General features: G+C 35.3%; 1 protein-coding gene across 1 annotated transcript in view; it reads left to right on the plus strand.

Moving 5' to 3' along the window:
• GRIK3 (glutamate ionotropic receptor kainate type subunit 3) overlaps positions 1 to 21177 on the plus strand; it is a 269833-nt gene that overhangs the window by 234582 nt on the left and 14074 nt on the right. The window contains 1 exon segment of the mRNA XM_072408450.1: positions 7672 to 7889. Coding sequence (XP_072264551.1) covers positions 7672 to 7889 — 218 coding nt within the window.

A 21177-nucleotide genomic window follows, 5' to 3' on the forward strand; every position in this document is an offset into this window, starting at 1 on the left:
GAATGTGGTTTTAGTAGCTAGTTTTATTTAGCGATAATGTTTTATGTTAATAAAGACATATTTTAATGGGAAGAGGCTATAGGGAATATTTAATAATACTTTCCAAGTAGCATCCACTGGGAGCTCAGCCAATCCACTGATCATTAATGCTGATGGGTTGCTATGGGCTACTGCTTTTTTTTCCAATGCTTTTACATATAATGTCTATATTTTACAATGACTGGACAGGTAGACATTTAGAATATTTTACACCAAAGATTTGTGTTATAGTGTTATAACTCACATTAGTCAATTCGACATTAGTGTGCTACTTCCCTCTCTTATCAGTCTTTCCTATATCTCTCTGTAAATTACATAACTTCCCTATCGTATCGTATGGTATCGGGGAAAGACAGAGGTGTTCTATAGTTCTTTTTAGTTTACAGATGTAGCTCGCATATCTTTTATCATTAACTGTCAATTAAAACTGGAACAGACATTTTTAAAAGCTGATGCTGCCCTCTAATTTTTTCAGTTAGCAAACCTGCAGAGGTCATTAAATCATCCATACTTTCCCAGCAGATGGAAGGTAAAGGTAAAAACTACTTTACTCACTTGAAGACTGGTGCTTTGATTTTTTAGCTATGTTGCATGCTGCCATGTTTTTGTTTTTTTCACCATGCTTAAAGCGTACCTAAGCTCAGAAATTTCACTTTACATAATAGGGTAGACAACCCTTTTATGTAAAGTAAAAATTCTGTTGTTCTGTTTAACATGCAACAACCTTAAAAAAAAAAGGTGCAGCACTGCCCCCTAATTTAGGACAGAGCCTCCCAGGATACCTACATCACGCATCCCAGGAGGCTTCTGGGTGCTCCTTCTGTGAATGCTTGAGGAGCCTTTTCGAGCAAAGAGAAAAATTTGCCGATCTCACGCATGCGCAGTGAGATCGGCAAATTTGTTTCCCATCCTATGTCATCCGATCTTGCTCCTGGGTCAGGTGACATAGGATGAAGAACCCGGCAAAAGATGCAAAGATGGAGGCGTCCAGAGCACCAGCTCTGGGACCAATGCTGGGATGACGCGGGACCTGATGCAAGACACCCCCGGATAGATCGGACTGCCGTGCGGGATTGGAGGTTGTACAAGGTTGTACACACATGCAGATCCTGTTGTCCTAGCAAAAAGTAGGAGTGGGTTCTTCAGAGTACCACGGAGCTCTCAGTACCACTCTCTGTTGATAAGAGAGAATATTCTTGATAAAAAGAAGAGTTAGGACTTGGAAGGGACTGAAGGGCCAGAGGTAATCAATGTAAGATGACAGCAGCTTGCCATCATTGGCTCACCATTATTTAGTTTTTCTCACCTCATATTGATGAGTTCCTCGAAGTGTATGTAATCACAAAATATTCTTTGCAAAAGAAAACAATAAGCAGCTGATTTATCAGGTTTAAAAGGCTCTGCTAATTACTAGGAAGTCGCAGTGATTGTTAGTCTATAATAAGAAGCTTTCGTACTGGCCAGATTTCCAGGTAAAATAAAACATTTGTTTAAGAAAACTGAATACACTAGGCCTGATGCCAAACATAGAGGAAAATGGATTTTAGGTTTACATAGACTTCAAGGATGGTTATGCATGGGCAGGTCATTTATTGGCAGTAATAGTAATTAAAACAATTGCCCGTTTAATACTGAGTGCCGACTGCCAGACCTGCATCATCATTTTAATCAGATATGGACAATTTGAAATGAACAAGACAATTTATTTTCCTACCTTGAACCAGAGAACACTTCTTTTAATTCACTAATCTAGCTCCTGGAATTCATTGTTATAAAGGTATTACTTACCATTAAAATAAAATGCAGTATTTCTTCTTACCCGATCTGAACGGGATTTTTTTCCAGTTCTCTGCCCATGATATGAAAGCAGCTTATATGTACTCCAAAATACCTCTACAATGACATTGTCACATTGATTTTCAAAAATGGAAAGTATTGTGAAATTTCAGGCATCTTATGCTTTGTCTCGGTAGAATAATTAGTGGCATTTTATTATTCACATCTCAGCATCTACTTAGTTTTGACCCACAGCTGTTGATTACCCCTTTTACCAGTTCACCTTGTTTCCTGTATGCATGTTTATAGCTATGCATAATTGGTGACATTCTATTATTATTTTATAATAATTGTTTTGGAATGCCTACAAAGCTATGTGTGCATGTGTAACAAGAAATGGTGGGTTAGCACTTTACATATTTTCTTTCTTTATTACAGTAAAAAAATGAAAAGTTTAATTTTCAGGTAAATGTTCTAAAAATGCATATAAATAGTGTTAAATCTATTCAGACAGCCACTGGGCCTTTATTCTTCTTTTATTTAATGTAAAAAGCTTTTATAGAACTGAATAGCTCAAACTAATATGTACCCACACAAGTCAGCACAATGACTCATCCCTTTTTGGACAGCAGCTTTTCAGACTTTGGTTGGACAGGGTGAGCCCGAAGGTAGGAAAGTTCTATAGCGATGTCAATTTAGATAACTTGTAGTGGTCTGCAAAATATTTTTATAAAATATTTATGTGTTAAACAAAGAACGCATGCATATGTACACACACACATATATATATATATATATATATATTTATTTATAGTCAGGGAATCTGACATTCCCTGGTGGGAATCAATTACTGTCAGAGAAACACACTGACCTAGAAGATTCCAACCAGGGAATGTTTGAAGGAATGTTTGATTCCCAATTTTATAAATAGTTAATTCTGAAAAAAAGGTATGGATCATTGTGTAAAATATGTGGTGTGACTAGTGATTCAGTGAGATACAGCCCATCTTTGTCCAGGAAGAAATGTTGCACTCCCCTTTCTGTACTTTGTTATTTTTATTTAATTACCTAGCACCCAAGACTATAACTTTGTTACATGTGAATGGATCAACCTGTTTTTCTTTTATACCAATCTATACTATACTGACAGGTGACATGCATAAAATCAATTATAAATATCTGAGATTAGATATCTGGTTTTACCAGTCAATACTCATATATTCATGTCTGGCAGTAATTCTTTGTTATATTTTGCTTGTGTTTTAAGCAAAGTTCCCTAGTTTTGTAACTTCAGACTTTTCTTTAAATTTCATTAGGTATTGCCAAGATCTACTAATTGGTAAACTAAACTAATAAATAATGTTAGTTTTAAAAAACTAATAATCAAACTATAATTTGCCAAGCCCTGTCATGGTCAATGTATACAGAACAAAAAAGAAAGAGGTAGAAGGCTATTAGGCAATAAAACCGTGAATTTTACTGGAATTGATCAACATTCAAAGGTCATTCTAGACAAAATCTAGCTGCAAATAGACATAGCAGAAGATACATGGTGGGTTGGAGTAACAATTATAGGGATGAGTATTTTAGATAACACAGTTGTCTCTTTACCAGACGCGTTTCGCTGTGTCGCTTCCTCAGGGGAGTGTTGAGACTTGACAGCGTGACGATAAGGTCAGTCTGTCATGCAAGAGATGGCCCACAATGGAAGGTCAGTATTTGGGGGTCTGAGGTAGTAGGGTAGGGAACTGGGCATCAGAGCCTTCAGATAAATCGTCTAGGAATATCAATTGTAAAGGGAGACTTGAATATGAAAATTCCAGATGCAGAGCAGTGTAGTCTTAGATATATATGGGAATTCCAGATGAAGAGCAGTGTGGTCCTGCAATAAAATCAGCAGCAGAAGTTCAGGCTGCTATATCATTAAGTCACGCTATCAAGTTTTAATGCCTAAAAGTCCTCTACATCTTTTTTTTTTTGTTCTGTATAGTTTTAAAATAAAAAATAAATAAATTTTTAACAATGACCCAACACTTTAAATGCTTCATTTTCCAGTTCTGCCTGTTAAGCAGCATAAGTCTGAAATACAGCTAACTTGATTGTTTTATTATTTACTAGGTACTAATATGTTGGCTTTTCAAAGAAGCTAAACAGCACAGTGTGATTTATAAATTTAGACTATTATATTTTCTGTTAGTCTGCAAGCAAAATGTTCCCTGGTACACAGACATAATGAAAATTAGTATCATTTGCTGTATGTTTGAAATGCCATCACAGTATGTAACCTTTTGTGATGCTCCTCATGAATTTATTCAATAAAGGTAATATTGTAGTGCATTCCTACTAGGAAAAGCCATTTGTGACATCTAAAATTCTTACCCCTAATTACGAGCTGGGAGGCTGAATTCGGATGAGTGCAATGGGATGCTCATCACATAGCAGTTTATCAATACTTTATACTTGGTTCTTCAGGCCTTAGAAATCTTTCTTCAGAGTGCACTTCACCACATAAAAGTTTTATACCTTTTATCTTTGATGCAGTGTGAGCCGTAGCCTGCAGTTCTGTTTGCAAAGTGACTTATTCTATCTATATGTGAAGGAGTGACATTGTATTAATGACACTTTCTTTGATCCGTGAGAGCTTAGTGTTTGCGACAGGAGGAGGTCACTTCATCAGTGCAATCAACACAAGGTCACCTCCTGAGATTATAGAAAAGAAGATTTCATACAACTGCAAATAAAATACAAACAGTGGTTTCAGAATATCTCAACATCTACAACATTGTCCTCCTGTGACTGTAACAGCAGGACACGGGAAACATTTACCTAACTCACTAAATGTAACAATAAAGTTTATTAATTAACTGCTGGCAGATAGTTGTCATATTCAAGTGGTTTTAGAATCTGGCATGAATATCTAGGTCTTTGTTATCGAAGGAATCAAAGGGTCTTTCTGTTGCCTCAATTTAGCCACCCACATGCCTGAGACTATGGCCTTGATTTATCAAAACTCTCCAAGGCTGGAGAAGATACACTTTCCTCAGTGAAATTGGATGATCCAGCAAACCTGGAATGGATATCTTCAAGGTCGTTTAGAAATCTGGACCAGATCCATTTCACATTGGCTAGATCACCCAGCTCACTGATGAAAGTGTATTTTCTTTAGTCTTGGAGAGCTTTATTAATTCAGGCCCTATAACTTGGATTGCCAACTCTTTGTGGCTACGTACAAATGCAGTATTGAATTCCTTCTATTGAAGTCACTACACAACTTCTTCCATAAAAGTAGTAACATTCTGTCCCTGGGCAGAGAAGCAGATAATAAGGTATGGGAATTTGAAGAAAGAAAATAATAATCTTAGGGCTACATACTGACAAAAGACCAGGCAATTATGTATTGTAATGTAGCAATAAAATGAAAAAAAAAATCTCCACTGGGTATTTAATACTACTTAAACTGTTTAGACAGCACTGGGAAGTGGACTCAACAACAAAGTTTTCCATTGGCAGTATTGCTCTAGGTAAAATCAGTCTTAATCAGACATCTTACAAGTCTTAGAAGACCTCTTCACCTTAGTCATGAATAGGTTAGACCCTGCTAAATTCCTTTTTTTTTCCTTTTATCTATAAACCCTATGATACAGGGTACATGACATAAAATCATTTTAACTCCTGCAGTGTTAAAATACACATAAAGCACCATGTAAATAATCTTATCAGAGTATTTAATTGTTTTACAAAGCTTTGCTTTTTTAATAGGTTGCCCCTGTACAGGGTCACAATGATACATGGATGCATGCACACACTGCTTCTGGTCTTGCAGTACTACACGATGGCTTACTTTTTCTTCTTGCAATGTAACTTTTTAAGTAAGACCGAATATTTTTTAAACTTATATAGTCATAGGGCCTGATTTATTAAAGCTCTTAAAGAGAATACACTTTCATTAGTGAAGCTGGGGGATCCAGCAAACCTGGAATGGATTTCTTCAAAGTCGTTTGCTATTTGCTAGCAAATGTTTTGAATCCTGAACCAGTACCGTTTCAGGTTTGGTGGATCACCCAGCTTCATTGATAAAAGTGTATCATCTCCAGGCTTGGAGAGCTTTAATAAATCACGGCCACAAAATTTGGATGTTGAGTGACACAGATTTAAGAGAAAAGGCTTAATATACCAATTTTTTTGTATGTAGCCATATAGCCTGGCTTTATTTACCGCAAATTAGATGCCTCAGCTCAAAAGGTATTTAAACTTATATAATCTAGAAAAATATAATAGGATACTACTACATGCTTACTATATTTGCCAAGCATATAACTTGCAGCAGGCTATTCATAAAAAAGCTTGCTTTGTTATTCAAGTCCTGTTCTAATATATTGGTTTTAGGCTGCCTAAAAACGCTTAAAAAAATCTATACAGTCTTTTGTATCTCAAACAATTGCACACATAAAAAGAATTCACAAAACCTGCTAGAATCAATGTAGAAGTCAATATCAATAGAATTGTAAGGTTTCTATTGAAAGCACTAAGAGGTTTTATACATAAGAAGGCTATCATATCTGTAAGTGAATAAGTATATTGTTTCTGCTCCGCATTCCTTTCTGAGTAGTTATGAGACGTGGTCTATTTATTTATATGAGGCAGAAAGATGTACTGTCATATTTGTTTACTGTATCAAGGTCAAATTTTCATAACTGGAGCCAATGGTAACACAGCCCCAGTCGTATTTACTTAAAACCAAACTGTAAAAAACTGGCACAGCATAGCAACACACAGTAGCGTAGGCTTGGTATCAGCTTTGGATTTGGTGTCAAATTCAACCTAAATATTGGCTTTGGACTCGGCACCTATGGTAGACTTCCCCAATAAATAGCCAGTTCTCCTAAGCTGTCCTGGGCATCGGTCTGCTGCCAGTTAGATTTGCTAGGATGTACACAATACCTGTCACAGGCTGCCAATGACAAATATGGCATATGACTCTGGAATCCAACTGGTAGACAATGACAGGCACAACGTACAGCTCAGTGAATCCAGACAGTCGTCGATGACAGGCACAACGAACAGCTCAATAAATTGTTCTAGCTGCCAATAGCAAATCTCAGTTGACTACACACTCGGTCAAAGTAATGGCCCATATTTAGATATAGCTCTTTTGATCTTTAAATACATTAAAATACTGATGTGTTAATTCAAATAATTGCTTTTAGTGCTACATTAGGCAGTACAAAAAAAATAGAAATTTAACACAGTTGACTAACACATAATCCTATAATTGCCTAGATAAGTCGTTAACAAAGAAGTATATATATATATATATATATATATATATATATATATATAATGCTGAACTTAGCAAATGGCTAAATATACAATATAAACCTCTATCTGTGAACAGGTTCATCTGTCAAAATACTTGAGATTCTGTTCAACAAGTCCACTGTCAGACAGAGCATTATAAATCTATGACCTTCCTATAGATTATACTTCTGATAAACATTAAAGCCTGCTAATCCAGGACATTTCCCAGCGTGTGATTGGACAATTTTGAAACAGCATCACACTGATAAGGTCATCACTGTGACCCTCCACCCCCCACCCCAATCATGTTTTGTACATAATAATAATAAAGCTCTGAGTATATAGTGTTGTATTTGCATCTCCCGGTAGGCTTACCACCATTATTGAGGTCTAGCTCTGCTGCACAGATCCAAAGTATTTTCCAGCAGTCAGTGGATGCATGGGTGCTCTCCATGCCAGACCTGCAAAGTTAGTTTTCAAATTAATACATGAATGGATTAAATAGTGTTCTTGTATCCATGTTGAGGTGCAAAAATGCAATTCTGTCTTCTATTTTAGGGTCTGAACTGATGCCCAAAGCTTTGTCAACAAGGATCATTGGTGGTATTTGGTGGTTTTTCACCCTTATCATAATATCATCCTACACTGCCAACCTTGCTGCTTTCCTGACAGTGGAAAGAATGGAAACAGTCATTGATTCTGCAGATGACTTGGCAAGGCAAACCAAGATTGAGTATGGCGCAGTTCTTGATGGAGCCACTATGAATTTTTTCAAAGTAAGCACTCTGCTGTTAAATATTATTTTTGCTGTGGTTATTATGTGGTGGGGCCACGTACAGGAAAGAATACTAACATATTCATATTTTCTGCATGTTTTCTGAATAATGTAAGTGAATGTGACCTTGTCCATATGAATGGGGACGATGTTACTGAGATCTAAACTTTTGGTTTTATAAGGTGGACATGCAGGTAAGTAGACAGAGCAAATGTATGTGGCATGAATCAATAATTCACTGCTCTTCAAATATGCCCCAGGTTTTCGATCTTTTGTTTACCACCACTTGGAGAAACTTTTCTTGTGCTGATAAAAGATGTTCTTCTGTAAAAATTTGATTTCACTTTGGGAACTTTCCTCTTTTATCCTGAGATTCAAAGTTACTCAGCTGCATATCAAAAAAATATAACAAACAGCCCTAAATTTTATTCCTATTTTGTGCAGAAAAGAACACCTTATAAATTATATAGAGTGTAATACATACATCATATTTTATGCAGGTCATTATTACACACAGACTCAGTGCTTGAATTGATAACCTATGTATTAGTTCAGGCAAACTACAAAAATAAAATACAGAATCAGATAAACCAGATTGACAAATATGTTACTCGTTTTACTTTATGTCTAGTCTTAAAACAGATCTAAACCGGAGGGAATTACCTATCTGTGTTTTATCACAGGACATTGTCATCTCCTTTCTCTTCTTCCTCCCAGAGATGACCTTTGCCCATCTTCATTGGCTATGTTGGGATTACATAACTCCTGCACAAGTCATACCAGGCACATGCAAAGAATGCCGGAATTGTTGAATTTTCCTGGCAACCAAAGATGCACAGTTTCGTATGCACAGCTCAGCTTTGTCACCAGAAACCCAAAGCGTTCAGGCAGGTAAGGCACATTATTGAAGAAGGGATATACCTGTCCCTTTTTGCAATAATGACCTGTCTAATTGAGCATTTGAAAATATAAAAATATGAAATAAAAATAACAGTAATATTTTTATACTTAGTACTTTAGGAAAAACTGCAATATTCAAAAAATGATCCAGCAAAGGGCATGTAATGAAGCTAGTCAATTTCTATTTGTTTTTATTTATTTTATTTTTTTCCAGTTTAGTAAGCAGACCTTTAAATCCTTTTATATGGAACTAGGATGAACTAAATATAAAAATATATACAATACTAATACCAATGTTAACCTTTAAAAAATATTTGCTAGTTGCTTAGTAAGTAAAATAATTATTTGAAACCTTTAAAGAAGACCTATCACCAAATGTTTTACTTTACATAAAAGGGTAAATTACCCTTTTATATAAAGTACAAACTATTATTTTTTTAAAAAACTTTTTTTTAAAAAAAAGGTAAAGCTCATCTCTTTCTGTTCTTAATGCTGCAGCGATAAAACCACAATGGGAGCGCAAAGCCTCCTGGGATACCCACGTCACTCATCCCAGGAGGCTTCTAACGGGCATATCGGGCATATTCAGCAGGGGCTTTTTCCTACATAGGAAAAAAAATTGCCAATCTCACATATGCAAAGTGTCTACATCACTTGATCTCATGCAGTGCAAGATCAGGTGGCGTAAGCAGAATCCAGGCGACAAAGAAAGAGGATGGTGGCGCCTGGTGCTTCCTCTGAGCCAGGACGAAGGCAAATTACAGAATTGCGTGGGACCCAATCCAGGAGAGCTCCGGAAGGATCGAGTGATCTGCAGAAGATAAGGTAGGTGACTTTTCTTTTAAGTTTAGTTCTGCTTTAAGTACAGGCAAAAGTCATTTCGAGTCACTATGGTGAGTGTACACTGCATTAATGTGTTGTTCTGGATTTATTCTTTGATTGGGCAGTCAAGCGGCAAATTACCTTTAATATAGATAAATGTAAAGTTATGCACCTGGAGGCTAACAACATGCATGCTGCATACTGTCTAGGGAAAATACCTTTTGAGGGAGGCAAAAAGGGTAAACAATCTGAGGGTTTCGTTAGATCATAGACTTAATAATAGCATATGCCAAGCTGCATACTAGCTCTAAAACTAGTAAAGTACTTCCTTGGATTAAAAGAGGAATAGACTGCAGAGATGGAGACATTATCCTGCCCTTGTACAAAGCATTGGTCAGATCACATATGGAATATGCAGTCCAATTTTGGGCTCCAGTTCACAAAAAGGACATTGTGGAATTGAGGAGACTGTAGAGAAGGGCAACTAAATGATAAAAGCAATAGAGGAGCTCAGCTTTGAAGGGAGATTAGCTGAACTATTTTTAGATCTATTCTACCTTGAGAAGAGGCATTTAAGGGAGGATATGATCAACCATTTATAAATATTTAAATAATCCATATAGAAAACTCGCTTCTCAATTATTCACTTTTAGGTCATTACAAAGGACAAGGGACACTCCTTGCATCTGGAGAAAAAGAAGTTTAACCTTGACACATGGAAGGGATTTTTTACGGATAGTGTTGGTGAAAATGCGAAATAAAGTCCCTCAGAAAGTGGTTTTGCAAACTTAATAGATTGTTCTAAGAAAATGGTCGATGTATTTCTAGATCTACAGAATCTAATTGGATTTTACAATTTACGGGAGAGTTATTCCAGGGAATGTCCGATTTCCTTAGGGAATCACAAAGGAATTTTTTTACCTGTTGGAGTACATTTTTGTACATTTTGTAGTGTGATTTATTTCCCTAGTGGTCACACTCAATGAACTTAAGCCATGGCCTCCTGCCTATTGACTTTTGTGAACTGCATTTGTGCTAAATTGTTTTTCACACTCCATAAGTCTGCTAAAAATTACAATAAACAATTAATTTTACCCTGCAAGTTTCAAAGCAAAATTGTAAGCATAAAAAATATAGATGCCATATTATAATTTCTTCCAGAAAAATGTTACAAATATGTCTACTGGTGTCTAAATGTTTACTTGCATAAACAGTGTTATATTTTCCCTTTAAGAGTAAATGATCTCAGTAGCTGTATGTTAGGTTAAGTAAGAAGGGGGCTGGGAAAGTAATGTTTTAAGTGGAAATTGAAGTTTGGACTGCACAATAATAAATAGCTGTTCAGTGAATGATTTACAACCAGACTAATAAATCAGCCTGCACCAATTCAATTGATCTCTCCATTGTAGATGTTATTAAATTGGAAACAACACATAAATAAAAATGAATTGAAGTACTTGAGTACATTTGTGAACTGGCAGTAACTGATATAATAATGATGATTGTTTCAGTGCTGGGGAGGGCAAGCGTAAGTGTAAAAATTTACCTTTGGGATGGAAGTAATATTTCAGGTACCTGCCAGCCTACATTTTCTACATTGTGAGTCCTTGGCAGCAATGGAGGTTTAATTCAACTACCACCAAAGAATATGCTTTAGCAAGCCAGCCAATGCTCTGCACCATAACATAGGGCATAAGCAAGCTTGGAAGGATAAAATTGTAGAGTGTTCCATACTGATAAAGAAGGCATGTGTTCCACAGTGGGTTTAGAATAAAAGATATCAATATCCATAATAAAAATGTCTACATTGTCAAGTATATATTATATTATAATACAAAGTATAGTACCATAGAGAGATGACGTATTAAGATGAAGTAAAGCTTAAAACGATGTCCATAAACTACAAAAAGGATTCATTTGTCACTAAAAAGGGAATTCTTTATTTTAAACAGTGATTGAATTAGGCAGAATGGAGCCCAATGTAAGGTAGCAGAGTTTCTCCAACCTACCCTTTCCTTTATTCCCCTTATTTATTATTGTTGGAGATTTTATTAGACACAGGGAAACCACTCCACCTTATTTGCATTACTTGTACTGGCATGGCATACCCTATCATACACCAACACTTATTCTTTTCAGTTAGTGGTCTATTTAATAATGTTTTCAACCCTAATTCTGTAAACCATACATTCTGCTACCATAAAACCACATTTGTAGTATGATTAATCTAACTGTATTTATATAGCAACAACATATTATATATACAATGCTGTACATTTAATAGGGGTTGTGAATGATAGTGGGATAATACAAACTATGACACAGGAGGAGAAGAGGACCCTGCCCAGAAGAGCTTACAAGCGAAAGGTTAACAATGGCCAGTCAAGACCTTTCTTTGATACAGGGATTAGAAACTACAGTTTTCATTAACTATGTTCATTTATGTTTATCATAAGAAGAAAAATTGCCAGTTGTTACATCACCAAACATGTTATGCATTAAAGGTGGCACCCCCATTTTAGCCTGTTTGCATATATTATTTTTTTTGTAGTAAACCATTTGAACCTGGTTTACTATCTCTGATGATCTCACCCCAGAGTTGTCAGATGCATTTTTCACACTTGTGATTTTGTGCTCTAAGCTTAAATGCACCATGCACATTTTGGCACTGATTAATTAATGAGTTTCAGGTGTTAAAGTAGGTGTTTAGGGAATAAATTGAGACAGTTTAGCTTCACCTGCTAAATGCAAGTTGTTGTTAGCTGCTGGCAAGCAATATTTAGATTTTAAGAAGGTTTAAAAAGAATATCCAAAAAGCTGACTTGTTTCAATTTTTCGGTTTCACAAACATATGCTATTACATTATTTTACCAATAAAACATGTATGTAATATTAAAAATATAAGTGTAATGTGCTTGCTTCCGGGGGATGTTACATTTGTAGTCCACGTTGAACATGGTGGGCGATACAGAGTAAACCGATTGCAAAAACTTTTTTTTGTACACACAAATAAGACATTTTTTTAATCATTTTATATATTTTATCAGTATCTCTACCTGTTTTCTTTTAGTTTTTCTGTACCTAATTTTGAAGTGGATGCAGATTGTCTGCATTTACCATGGCTACTGAGATCTGTCTTGTTATTTACATCAATTCAATTTTCCTTTTTTTCACTTTACTTTTTTATTTTATTAAACACTCCCAACATGCCTTGAAAACATTCACCCACAAACTATATTGTCAGAGGAACATGCATGGCTTTGAGTCTTATTGTTGAGCAGAAAAACTTTTGTGGATCGGCCCAATACATTGCATTGTGCATTTGGAATTTTACTCTTCTAGTTAAAGTTATGTTACAATTAAATCCATCTGTGCATCTTTGAGTATCTCCTTTCTCCTTAAAATAGTTACCCTATTCCTAAAAATAGAAATGCATTAAAATATTGTGGATTGTTTTGAACAATATTCAAAAAATGTATTTCAAAAGCATGGATATTTTAATGTATTGCAAGATTTCCTGTGATATTGGATTGAGGGGAGTGAAATTTTATGAGGGTCTTAACAAAGAAAAGCAATGAGGGAAGATCTACTTCAGAATATAAATGAGCTCTATAGAAAAAGTAATTGTTTTATAGGTGGTTGATCCAATGAAGCAAGTCATTGCTTGAAGAGAATAATTGTTTAAAAAGTCCTTTGAGATAGATTGTGTGTTTAGGTCTTAATTTCATTATGTCTTGGGAAGAAACAATTTGTTTGAGATGGGACTGTAACATCTGGGAGAACAAATCACTTCTTCAGGAGACATTCCTGTACCATTAAATGTCAGCTATCATGTTTTAAAATATTTTCAAGCATAGTTTTCACTTAGAACTTAACCTCAACACATACAATTCCATTTTACTTTTCATATATTAAGATTTGTCTTTGTAACATATTCTGTAATAGGTTTAAAGGATTAACATTCCATCAAGCACTTCCACCAAGTTAAATGTGATGTATAAAAGTAGTACTAACCCCAACACGACTCATATATCCATGTTTCATTACAGGACACCGACATCTTCTTTCTTTTCTGCTTCACAAAGACAATCTTTGGGCACTTTTGGATGATGGGACTTAAGTTCCACTTTAATAGTTCATGCATGTATCTGTGCTACCCAGACACCTGTCTTTTATTGATATAAATCCTAGTTAACTTCCTCTCTATTTATGTATGTCAGCAATGAGAATCTACTTGTCCAGCATGCCATCTTGATAAAAGAGTGTGGCTTTGTGAGAACAGGCATAATTTCTCAGTCACGATAGAAACAAGACATGGCTTGGCTTGACATGATAGAGACATGACATGGCTTAGCTTGCTATATGAATTACATTATTTTCAGGATGTATAAGTCTTCAAAGCCCCATGGTAAAGCTTGGAGTTGGATGTTAAGTAAAGTTTTATCAAGATGTTTTGTAGAAAAATCTCCACCTTCGAATTCAGAAGCTGCTAAGGCCAAGTATTTCTCAATTTGTTGCAAAACATTCTCAGTGCACAGATGTCTACTTGTCATAATAATATATAGTCATAAAGATTTACGCAAACAAAATAATACCAACAGAAATCATAGGACGCCTAAAAAAGCAATTACTTAATGCTTTTTGAACTTTTTGATGAAACCATAGTCTTTTAAATCATAATATAATTTACCAAATGCAATATTTTCTTCGGATTTGGCCTGTACAGTATTGACCTTTCTCCCAATAGATTGTTCTCACTCTAATAGTATTTAGTAAAAGTCTTGAGTTAGCTGCACATATCTAAGGAAAACCTAAGTGGCAAGATAACAACTCTACATGTTGCACATGTATAAAGAATGCAGGATGTTGTGTGTGTGTGTGTTTTTTTTTAAAGCAAATTTGTCTACTATGTCATGCATTAAATAATAGTAGATCAAGGTCTTATTAAGATTTTCTTGAGGAAGTGACTTTACATAGATTCTGTTGATTTTTTCAAGTCATGTTTACTACATTCCATCCATTCATTAAAAATTTAAGGGACACAAATTTGAATATATTCAAAAAGGCAGGACAATACACAGTGATCATAATGAGCAGTAACCTATGTGTTACCTTTTTACCTAATAAGGTCATTTAGGTATGAGTTATTATAGCAAATATATCATTTTCCTTATTAGGTAAGATAGTAAGTTCTGTGTTTGAAACCTTAAATATGAAATAAAATAATTAAATGTTTATATTTGTCATATTGTTTTACAAACATAAAATACAATACATACATTTTTGCTTTAATACATTAATACATATGTATTTGCACTGCTCATAATATACCTTTTATTATCCTTCTGTTGTTGTTTAATATTTACAGTAATAACTGCATAATATATACATGGGCAGCATGAAAGCTCAGTGGTTAGCACCCTGGCCTTTGCTGCGCTGGCTCCAGGTTTGAATCTCGGCCAGGACACTATCTGCATAGAGTGTGCAGTTTCTCCCTGTGTTTGCGTGGGTTTCCTCTGGGTACTCCAGTTTCCTCCCACATCCCAAAAACATGCAGTTAGATTACTTGGCTTCCCCACAAAATTGACCTTAGACTATATTAAAGACATATGACTATAGTAGGGACATTAGATTGTGAGCCCCTTTAAAAGACAGCTAATGACATAACTATGGAGTTTGTACAGCACTGCATACAATATAATAATACAGTAGGTCAGTATATAACACAGCACCTGATTTGCCTAAACATCACTTGTGATTCTTCTGATATATCTCTCTTTATTGTGTCTTTATTTTGTAAAAAAAATGCAAAAAACATTACATTAGCAACAATAGGGCATATCAAATATTTGGTGACAATAAACTTTATCATTGAACTGCTGAAGGTGTCTTATTAGTAGTGGACCAGAGATATAAGATACTGAGGTCCAGAGTTCCTGGTAAAAGACCAGTTTTATAGCTCCATGTCACATGTTTCCAGCTAATGCACTGTCAAGACCAAGAAAATATGGCTTTTAAAATAGTAAACAATGTGTTGATATTGATCAAACTAGGAGAGATAGTGTACCATTGCCTTTTCTTAATTACCAATAGCCATCTTCAAGGTCACTACAACCTCTATTATTTTTGTATTATATATACAATTCACAAGTTGTCCATAGCTAAACCAGGGGATGTTATGTGTTAGAGACAAAAAGACAAGTCATTGTATAGTTTACAGTGAAAGGGGATAACCTTGCTTTAAATTGCTGATGATATTGTAGTATGTGTGGCTTTAAATCATTTAGTACATTACCCGAGAAATGTTATATACTTATAAAAACCTATGTTTAAGACACCAATAATCTAAATAACCACAGCCATATGCAAATTTTTAAGCGACAACTGTTTACCCAAAAGCGATTTGTCCCTCTGCGAACCACCCACCAATTTGCCCCAGTTGCAGCCACTTTGGTTTTACAATGATTAGGATTGAGGTTGAACCCATGGCAGAATGCTGCGGCTTACTACAGGTCTAAAATGGCCCTAACAATGCAATACTTAATTTATTTTTTAGCTAATATTATTATCATCATGTATTATGACCAAAGTGCAGCTGCATGCAAAAGTGGTTAGCCACTATGTAGTTTGCTGCTCCTGGGCACACAGCAGGAGTTTGCCTGCCATGTGCCTGAAATCTGCCAGCAACACAGTTTCATACCATGGGTTATAAAAAAAATCCTACTTTTTTACCAACAATGCAATGTGTTTGGAATGAGTGGAAACATGTTATGTATATGTATATCTATAGCCACCCCAACTGCCTCTTACCAAAATACCTTGACAGACTGAAAATGGCAAAAATTTGAAATTCCTGCCTTGTCTCAGTGATACCCCTTTGCATACACACAGCCATCAACTCATATTCACATATTTATTTTGTTATGACTAATGTGAATTTCAGTTTACTGCATGGAATCAAATCTGAAGCCATTCTCTGACACATTGATGATGTAATGATGTTTATCAAACTCCTGTGATAAAAAATGTAGTGCAAGATCAAATGTAGTCTATAAACCTATTGACCCAGTGCCCTCTGAGACTCTTTCCAGAAAGAGGAAATTAAAATGCAAAGCAATGAATAACCAGCAACACCATGCATCACGATAAGAGGAAAAAGCTGGCATGAATACTACATTTCCACATTAAAATATCTTTAGGTTTAATTAAAGAGAACATGCTGAAGAAGCATTAACTTCCTATATCAGCCAATTTATTTGTTCTGCTGTTCTATATTGTTCACAAAAACATGATATTGCATTCATAATGAAATAACCTTTATAATATATTTAAAAAACATAACGCATCAAAGACCAGGCAGCAGTGTTTTTATTGGCATTGCGAGGAATGTAGAAAGCATAAGTTAAACAAATGTAATACATTATATCCTATATTATGTATAAAGGCATATCAGTTCAGAACTCTAACTATAACCTATAAGTAATGTTTTGTCCTTTTCTGAAATTACAAGCTTCTAATGAGCAAATAATACTGAAATAAGTCTCTTTCAAATACCTAAATTAATTTGCTTTCTATGCTTGCCCTGCCTATGAGAAAAAGCCATGTTGTGTATTTGCCCTGCTCGATTGTACTATCATGAATGACACATGACACATATGAGGCAATGTTCCAGGTAATATATAAGAGGAATTCTCTCAGTTTAAATCTGTTTTATTATGAGTAGGAGAGACCACACTGCAGTTTCAGTAGCACTTTATTGCTACTGAATATGCTTTATTTCATTTACCCTTGAGGGGTCGTTGTCTTTTTACTGATATCAATGGAATCAGGGGTGTGGGTAAAACAGCCTACACAATTGGATTTTTAGATGTTTCCCTGGTGTTTAGCTTAAAAAAACAAAAAAACCAAGCAAACAAATCATGAAATTTATAGTAAAATCAAAGCCTCAAATCTGCATAATTTTATTGATAGCATGCTGGCTATCAAAACATAGAACTAGTATTTTAAGAAGGGGAGATCAACAATAACAGCCTCTATGCATTCTGGCATGAATTGATTTACAAAATGTATAGCAGTTTTTTTTTTCATTTTCTAATGTGTAATCCTATAGTTAATAAATTTGTCAGCTCCTCTTACATGATTAATAACAATGACACATCCTCAATTGTTATATAGGCCTTTTCTTGTTTTTTATGGGACTTTATGGTATCTAGAAAGATTTATAACAATATAGTCTTAATGGATCAAATAAAATTTTTCAAAACTTTTTTCAAGAAGAAAAATCTTATATAATGTGTAATCCTGCTTTATAATTTACTGCCTTGTTTGCAATAACAAAAATGCATAAAGAACAATTCATGATGATGAAATATTGTTACATGCTTTGAATGGGTAAAAACGGTTTCCCATCCAGTACATAAACATTACATATATTCTGTTCTCAAATCATAAATTACCTAGGTAAGGTATTACCTCCCATCCTTACAATGAGTTTTTACAACATAGAATCTACTTTCTGTAAAGCTCCTAAAAAAGTAAGTAAAAATATTTACAAATAACAATCAGGATTCCTTAAGATAATTTCCAAAAGGCTGCATCAGCGCTGCTAGAAAAGATGCTGCTAGAAAGATGTTTCAAAAGGCCTGTTGGATGTCTTTGTTTTGTGTGTTTGAAATTTCTTTGATATATTTTTTCTGTGTTGTTCTGACTTTTTGCATACGTGTTATTACTGGAAGTGCAGTAGACATCTGAGTTCCTTTTCTAAATGGCGTTGTTCTGGTTTGATGCTTAGTGATCCTCTTCAGAAATTACAAGGTCATGGGTGTCTGTACATGAATATATAAGATTTGCAAAATGTATGTCTGCCATAATTACATTTTATTTTTTTTATAAATAAGTTCTTGTTGTAAATAAGCAACATTTTTCCTGTCTTGCACATGCTGGGTTCTTTCATTTCTACAGTCATACAAAGGTTAGCAGTAGCAAAAAAGGGTCAAGCATGTGCAAAACAAGAGGAATGATGAAAAGTAGAAACGATGACAAATTATAAATTACTTTTAGCAAAAATAAACTTCTAGGACCTATAAATCTAAAAAGATTCACTAGCCTTAAACCCACAATCATAGGAATATGAGGAAGCACTACAACCATTACACCAGAGATTACTGTGCAAAACAGTTTTGTGGATTGGTGTCCATTGAAAAACAAGTTTCAGGCTGGATAAGTGGGCTTTTTAGGACTAGGTAGTACCCAGTACACTGGTAGAACTACAAGACTAGATGACTCAAAAGCAAAGACCTGGACAGCACAGAACAAAAAAATTACAAGGGGAAACAGCACTCCCTGTTCTCTCACACAGTGGTTGTTCCCAACCTTTCAGGGCCTAGTGACCCATGTTCAACTGCTGTTCACATAAAACTCTTCTCCACTTTGGCCTTCAAACTTCTCGTTTGAATATTTGCTACTACAACCAGGATCTGTATCCTGCATGGCAGGTTGATGAACGACTGTACATATGTCAGATATTTAAGCGTGAGTTCAACCATTCGTCTCAGGCAACAATGTTTTTTAAACAATATTTATATAGCACCAACATATTACGCCGCACTGTACATTAAATAGGGGCTGCAAATGACAGACAGTAACAGACATTGAAACAGGAGGAGGAGAGGATCCTGCCCCAAAGGGCTGACAAACTAAGAATAATCTGATGTTTGTACTGCAAGGTGGTCAGACATTACTAATTTGTGTCTTTTTGATGATATGCTCATGAATACTGATTGCTTAAGGGCAGCTGTTTGAAAAATTTTTTTTACTCAACTCATGAACAACTTTCTTGCCTAAAGGGTGGATTTGCAAACGTGGACATAGCAGTGATGAATAGCATTATATTTTTTCCTTTTCTTTTTTCATTAGTTTTAGATTATTGCAGAATAGAGGATTAAAAGAGAAAAAAACTCGTAAGCGTTCTATAACATTGGTCTGTTAAGTTGAGATAGCCCATCACATTTAGTCAGCTTTGACATTATGACATGACATTATAGTCATTTTTTGTTAGCATCCGCTTTTTACAATAAAAAGAAATAATTGCAAAATCAGAATGAAGTACAGGGGTTTTGTATTATGTGACCCCCCTACACTTGTGCAGAGATAAGAAATTAATGAGAATAGAATAAAGAAAATACCCCTTGGCAAACCCCATATTTTGCTGATTTTAATAAAAATTGCACAAACTAATCATTTTATTCTTACAATAATTTAATTGAGATTAAGTAAATGCATTGCATACTGAATTAAACTTTGTTTTTTTTATTATCCTCTTGATAAAAAAAGGGCTAAAGTGAAAATTTGTTATATTTGTTTAAAACATATCTTAATATTACCAGGAGATAATTACTATAGAACACAATCTAAAGAGTGCCAAAATTTCTTAGTATGATAGTCATGTACACTAGCATCAGTGGATGACATAGCCAACACTGGTCCCCTTTGCAGAACTGACTTGGGTCCCCCCTGCTGAACTGACTTGGGGCCCCGTGCGGTGGCACACTTTCCTCCTCCCCATGTCTGCCTTGGACTAGCATGGTTTTAGGTTTAGACCCTTGCACTTTGCTTTTATTGGTGATCTTAATTAGTAATTATTCAGGTTTTCTTTTCAAAAAATTGAAGTTTCCCATAAAGATATGTCCTAGCCAGTTGGGGTTAGACCAAAATAGGCATGAACAAAGCAATGGTATTTTACAATTTAAATCAAACCTGAAGTATTTTTTACTGCTAGCAAACCAACAGCACTTCCATATACCTTTTTTTCACCATCTTGCCAAACTCTGGATTGCTATATTATGCTGTGTACTCGTACTTTCCCACTTCTCTTGCCTCTCTATTGGCTTGTAAGCCCATACTAACACTGTGTGGCCAATAATGAGACAAGAAGAGCAGGAAGGCCTGGGCTGTTCCCTGACAATCCTCCCCGGATTGTCAGGGAACAGCCCCCTAGCAGATTACTAATGTTGTGCTTACTTTGGTGTATGGGTCCAAACACTTTAAAATTATCCACTGTTACTACATCATGAACAATGATTTATTCTATACCTGAAAAGGTAAAGAATAAAACTCAGGAATGGAAGCATCTCCACATAGCCTATATGGTGCAATAGCAGAAGTTACGTGTTATTATTCCTCAGAATTTGTTTCATCAACCCGGTTTTAAATAAAACAATATGCACAGTTTATATTTCACACCCAAAAACTAGACACCCGTTCAAAATTTCCACTAAAATTCTGCTTTACAGTTAAATATAACCAGTAGCTAATACATTTACCAGCTGCATATTAGTAACATTTACATCAGTAGTGGGCAAACTTTTATAGTCGAGGGCCACAATATGAAAAAAAATTAGGGGCAGGGTCGATGCTACGTAGAGAGGGCAAGGTTATGCCATCATGACGCCACTGAACGTGACGTCAGAATGGCTTAACAATGCTCACTCTCCCATGGTTGTGTGCAGTGACACAGCTCACCCACTCCACCATCACAGGCTCTGGGCTTGCAATGGGAGAGTGGGCTG

The sequence above is a fragment of the Pyxicephalus adspersus genome, chromosome 1, assembly GCF_032062135.1.
Source record: "Pyxicephalus adspersus chromosome 1, UCB_Pads_2.0, whole genome shotgun sequence".
NCBI classification, from domain to species: domain Eukaryota; kingdom Metazoa; phylum Chordata; class Amphibia; order Anura; family Pyxicephalidae; genus Pyxicephalus; species Pyxicephalus adspersus.